This window comes from Oryzias melastigma, linkage group LG12 (genome assembly GCF_002922805.2).
Source record: "Oryzias melastigma strain HK-1 linkage group LG12, ASM292280v2, whole genome shotgun sequence".
In the NCBI taxonomy this organism is placed as follows: domain Eukaryota; kingdom Metazoa; phylum Chordata; class Actinopteri; order Beloniformes; family Adrianichthyidae; genus Oryzias; species Oryzias melastigma.
Window position 1 is genome coordinate 3,328,240 of NC_050523.1, and position 6,026 is coordinate 3,334,265.

At 35.8% G+C, this 6,026-nt stretch overlaps 1 protein-coding gene across 1 annotated transcript in view; it reads right to left on the minus strand.

Annotated features, from left to right (window-relative positions):
• The window catches only part of tbca (tubulin cofactor a), a 12,421-nt gene extending 8,529 nt beyond the window's left edge, over positions 1-3,892 (minus strand). The window contains exon 1 of the mRNA XM_024299688.2: positions 3,711-3,892. Coding sequence (XP_024155456.1) covers positions 3,711-3,763 — 53 coding nt within the window. The 5' untranslated portion in view covers positions 3,764-3,892. The remainder of the gene's footprint in view (positions 1-3,710) is intronic.
• Positions 3,893-6,026: the final 2,134 nt, after the last annotated feature.

Sequence of the window (6,026 nt, forward strand, 5' to 3'; positions counted from 1 at the left end):
TAAATTGAAGTTAAAAAAAATCTAATTTAACCTGAACTTGACTCATGATCCCACAACTGTTTGTTTTAGCACTTCGTAGCCGCGCACATGTTAATTGTATCACGCCGTCCCGCCCACAAATCATTATCTGACGCCTTCACGCCCCCCCCCACACAAACACACACACACTCACACACACTACTACTGCTTTTTACAGATTAATTGATCGTCAATTCAATCCCTAATTTGAACCAAGTCAGCTGGTAAATGGGCTTCTTTTTATTGATTGGTGGTGAAAATGGGCCTGAGTACATTGATAAATTTTGATTATTTATCAATTACGGGCCAAATGGAAGTAAATCTATTAAACAGAATCAACCCTGATTGGCATAATGGAGTTTGAAAATATTGCTATTGATAATGATTTCACACTAATTGTCTTTTTCCGGCTGCGGCCGCTTGTTGAACGACAACACAAATTTCATTTTTCACGAAATCAGCTGTGTGTGTGTAAGTGAGTAATCCTTCATTAGTCAGTCACATTACTGGAGACCCTTCCCTCCGTGTTGCGCCGCGCCTTCGCCTATCCGAGGACGCCAGCGGCACTCTGTCATATTTTACATCAATTACCGCTGGTTGTAATACGGTTCCATCAAGGAGCTTTTCAGCGGGCGCCATATGCAGCAGCAGCAGCTCCTGAGTGATGCCGCCGAATGGGAGCGACGGCTGAAGGAGGCGGAGAGAGGAGGCTGCAACCATTTGAATAAAACCCAAAGACAGTCTAATAACAAAACGTCCATTCCTCCCCTTCCAGCCCTCATGTTAATTCCTTATTTCTCCAGACTAGGCCGCTGTATGAATGAGGGGTGGGGTCGTGGCTGGTTTTAAATAGAACTGCCACCTCAGGCTTAATGGAAAAGGCAGCTCTCTGGAAAATAGAAAGGGAATTAGGGCCAGCCGACACACACTCGGCCACCTTCTCCAACACTGTATTTTTGAGCGGCGCTGCAGTCTGAGCTCGCAGCCGAATGACAAAGGCAAATTACTGTTGTCATTTTATTAAGGCCATCCGCCTCGGTGGGGGCACAGAGGCACTGACTGGAATAGACCCGGCGAAAAGAGCAGGCTGGCTTTGCTACGCTGAAATGCATGCGAGGGTGGAGGGAGGGTGTAGACAAAGAAACGGGACACGAAATTATGAAGACACCGAGCGCGGTGACACCGTGTGCGTTTACACCAGACAGTTTGATTAAAGGTTCGCGTCAGGATGGCGGCTTTGGTCCGGAGGGGGGGGGGGCAGATGTTATATCTACTGTCGGATGTTCTGAGAGTTTATTCAGCCTGAAAATCTCAGCACAGAAGGGACACGATCTACTGTAGCTGACCGACTGCAGGTGGTCTGCCATGACCTCTAAAGGAAAACCAGCCTATAACAGAACCTCTGACTGTATATGAGAACTGGACAGAGTAACTCCTCCCCCCTGGCGTTTCAAACAGGAAGTACCCACTGTCTCCAAGAAGCCAAAACCCCAAAGACTTCTTAAGAGAATTAAACTGCTGTTACTCGATTGGTCAGAATAACCATTTTTAACATGTTCTTGTTTATCCTATTCTTTTTATTTTTTTATGATCTTTTTACTTGAGTGCAAGTTTTAAACTGACCAATCAGATGCCTCAATTAAAGTAGGCGGTCTCCAATTCAGATTTAGTATCGCCTGCTTCCAAGTGGTAGGGGTGTGGCCTTCCAATAAGACTCGGACCAATCATTGATTAGTGACGGCATCTACTTCCAACATACCGTCCATATTGTGACAAAATGGCAATGGAATTGACTTTGGTTGGAGCCAGAAGTAAACCATTTCCATGGTTGATGTCACTCACTCCAATTCTCAGATCCAGTCAATGATTCAGACATCTAGAAGAATTGGCGAATGACCTATATAGTAGTGAGGAAATTCAGACACAACCTGGAAGTTTGCTTAATGTTAAACCGAAATACTAAAGACAATGGAGACTAGCTCGCTTTTACAAAAAAAACCCTACTGGTAATTTCGAGAACTGCACCTGATTCTAGGGATTTTTAATGATTTTCTGGTTAATAAAGAAAACTTTCCAGCTGAGGAGCACGATCATATAGATCTGTTGGTTATCTGTCACAAAGCTATGAGGTTAAATTTGAAGGAAAATAACAAGAAACTTTCCAAATCGGCTCTACTTTTTCAAATAAAATTTTTTTTTAAATGAAGAGGAAATTGGATTTCATGAGAAAAAATAAATTGATAGAACCAAAGACCTTTTTAACCCTTGTGGTCTCTTATGGGGTTAAGATGACCCCACCCTCATATTGATGAGAGAGGATGCTGGGGTAATACATCCCAACTTTCCAAAAAATATATCTTTCATAACTGGCAAAATACTTTTAATTGATAGAAAAATATATATATCGCCCATTTATTGTGTCTAGTATGAAAGTTTATGTCTAAACTCTGAAATTCTTTCTAAACTAACAAACAAGTGTAAAAGGAAGAACAGTTGAAAAACATTAGTACTATTTTTTATTTATTCATTTTTGATCAAAATCTTAAAAGTGAAGATCTGTGTTGCATCTATTGCCACTTTGTCTCTATAAACCAATTAAAATAAATATCTGTTTTATTATGTAAGGTTCCTTAAGGAGCAATTCAGTTTAAAAAAAGAATATTGAAAAAAAAAATCAACTAAACAGACTACATTCTATTTTATCATACTGTTAAAGGTGAATGTTCACTCCGTTGAAGAACCACCGTTAACTTAAGCTCAAACGCACAGAATGATCAGCTGTGCGATAAGACGATAGAAGAGTTCTGTCTGATCAATAGTCTATCTGTTATATATGAACAATTACATCATTTTTCTTCAACCTAGAACATGAAATTATACAGAGATGTAAAAGTCTACAAAATACAAGACTAAAAAAACAAGAAATCATCTTAATATGGACATTTTCTGAAAATAGAGTCAGAGATCAATCAGAATTGATTTTGATGCTTTTGCATTTTTCCTTAAATTATTCTTTAGTATTTGGCATTTTATTGTAATAAATGTCATCTAGTATAAATTAACATCATTGTTGTATTATTATTATTATTATGTAGTTATATGTCAGTGAGATAAATTAAAAGAAAGCCTTGATATTGATTCATTTGTGTTAACAGCAGTCTGTCATTTCCTGCTGAGTGCAGCTTACAGTTACTACAATAATATGCTTTTAAAAATATTTAAATAGAATAAAATACTTGAAATGAAATAACAGATTGTATTTACTCTGCTTTTGGCAACTGCATACCTCAAAATACATTTTAATGTTATAAATGATGCATTGTGGTCAGTAGTCTTAGCATCTTCCATAGTTGTATTGTGCTAACTAGCTAGCACACAACTGCGCAATAACTTTAAGGAACCCAATTACAATACAGTAATTTGACGTACATTTTCTGAAAACTTGTAGGTTTTCGTTAAGCAAAGAAAACAAACGATATCTGATTCCCAAGTTAGCCGCCAACCTTAGGCCTCGCTCCACCAGCGGTCTGTCCCTGAAGCGTCGCCGCTACCCGCTCTCCGATTTCCGGGTTCACCGTGACAGGCTGCTCGGCCGGCTAAGCTGGTTAGCTTATTAGCATTAGCCAAACAACTACAGTCCGTTTAGCTCATAAAGACTTTCCTTTTAAACGTTTAAAAACACAAACCCTTACCTTTTAACGATTCCCGTTTTGATTTTGATCTGTCTTATCCTCGGATCCGTCATGGTGGCAGAGTTAGGAATATTGTTTTGTTGAAAATGTGCTGAGTCGAGCTAACTCATAGAGCAGCGTGCTGTCGGAACACAGGGATGACGAGCTACTCCCAGAAAAATCGATATTTAGAGCATCTGCCTATCGACTTTTAGGGTCTGAGTGGCAGGTTCAGGGGAAAAAATACAGTGTGGTGTGAACTAATCCTTCCAGAGACATTTTACAAAAGAATTATGCTTAATAATACTAATTTTAACAACAACAACAATAATAATGATAAACAAAGTTGTTGAAACAATTTTTTAAAGCCAAAAACTTTGTTTTTCATTTGTGAATTACATTTTGAAATATGGGTATTGAATTGTCAAGATCAAAGTAGCATTTCATTGGTGAATTAATTAAATGTAATCACTGCCAAGCTTTTATTTTTGACTTTTACTACTTTAGTCTAAAATTTAAAGTAAATGTTTGGAAAATGATACCTTTTTTGAGACCAAGTGGGTTTAACTATTCATAAAAAAAGACATTTTTATGAAACATTTTTTATTGATTATAATTTACTGATCTGACAAATTTGGAAAAGAATATTTGAACTAAATCCAAAGAATTGTGATTGCTTAATTTCTGAATTAATAAATCAGCCACAGACCACTAGACTACCACCACCGTGCCTTACTGTTGCTCTAATGTTGTATTTCTAAAATTGTATTACTTTGAGTCCAGATGATGAGAGAATCTTTATTACAATCTTTGAAAAAAATTTACTTTTTCTCTTCGTTGAGTTTTTATCTATTTTTCTGTTGAAATCAATACTTTTCATTGCAAAAAGGCTCAAAATGTCTAGTTTGTGGATCTCAAATGTATTTAGAAATTGACAGAATTTTATGAATGACACTTAAAATAAATGTATTTTTTAACTGATTGTTCAATATTTACCCTGGAGAAGCCAGAATGAATTTTTTTCTGGACTTTTGAAGTTAATTGGACTTTTTGTTGTTTTTTACTGTTCATTTTGGGTAGCGGCAATTACCAGCAATAAAAAATAAATAAAAAACAAATATACCTGAATATATATATATATATAAATTATAAATTATCAAAAATCTCTTAGCTTTTAATATTTAAGGATAAACATTTTGTACTGGAGGCACACCTTCCAGAAATGTGTCCAGAATGTTTTGTGAATTATCTTTTTTAATCTTTATCTTTATGTTTTAACTCTTGCTTTGTCTTTCAGATGAACTTAAGAGATGTCACTCAATCTAATGCTAAAAAAACAGTTTAAAAACCAAGGTGTTGGTAATAATGAGAATGACAAGGATGATTTTTGTTAAAGACTCAGTTAAAGAAATGTTAGATAGTTAATGTTAAAGTATGAGTGAGTTTTTGATTTTATGTGAACATTGTCAACATTTGAATTATTTTTGTTGGAATTTGTCAATTTTTCAGATGGACACTAATCTTGAACTCATTTTTGTCCAAAAGTCTCTTTTTGAATCAGGAACTCTGAACTTCTATCTTCTAGTTTGTTCATGATCTCCTGGATGAATCCTTGTCGTGTTCGTGGAGTCGGTCAGTCACTCCTGTGAAGGTTTTTCTTTGTTCCAGTTTTTGTCCGTCAGGATTTAGGAAGAGTTTAAAAACTTCACAAGTGTTTTTGTGACCATTTTGGACTGAAACACATCAGCAACTTTGTTCCCGATCTTTATTAAAGTTCCACTCCAATCATATTTTGATCTATTTTGAAGCGTTCCCAGTTTTTATTCCTTTTTTTAGTAAAAAAAAAAAAAAAAGGAGTAATTTATTCCTTACCCTCTAGCCGGTACCGGTCCGTAGGTCACTTGGTACCGGGCCGCAGACAGAAAAAAGAAATACATGGGCTAAGTTAGATTATTTCTGTTGAGTTTATTTTCTGCTACTGATGGATGTTTTCTTCTTAATTTTATTTATTTATTTATTTATTGCAAAGATTCAATCAAATACAGTTGCTGATTTGTGGAAACTTGCAAAAGGATCATTTGAGAATTTTCCTACAGTAAGGCTGAATTGGGTGCTGAAACTTTAGCACTGAAAATGTTCTTTGCTGAAAAAAATACCAAATAAATGAGCATTTATTATTTTTATTAAGTGTTAAAACTGCATATTATTGCAGTTTTAACTGCATAATAACTGCTACTAATATTTCTTATTTGGATTTTTTTCAAATCAGAGACAACTTCTACTACAATATAACAACTTTGTTATCTAAAAAAAAAAAAAAACAGACTTATTATTAGC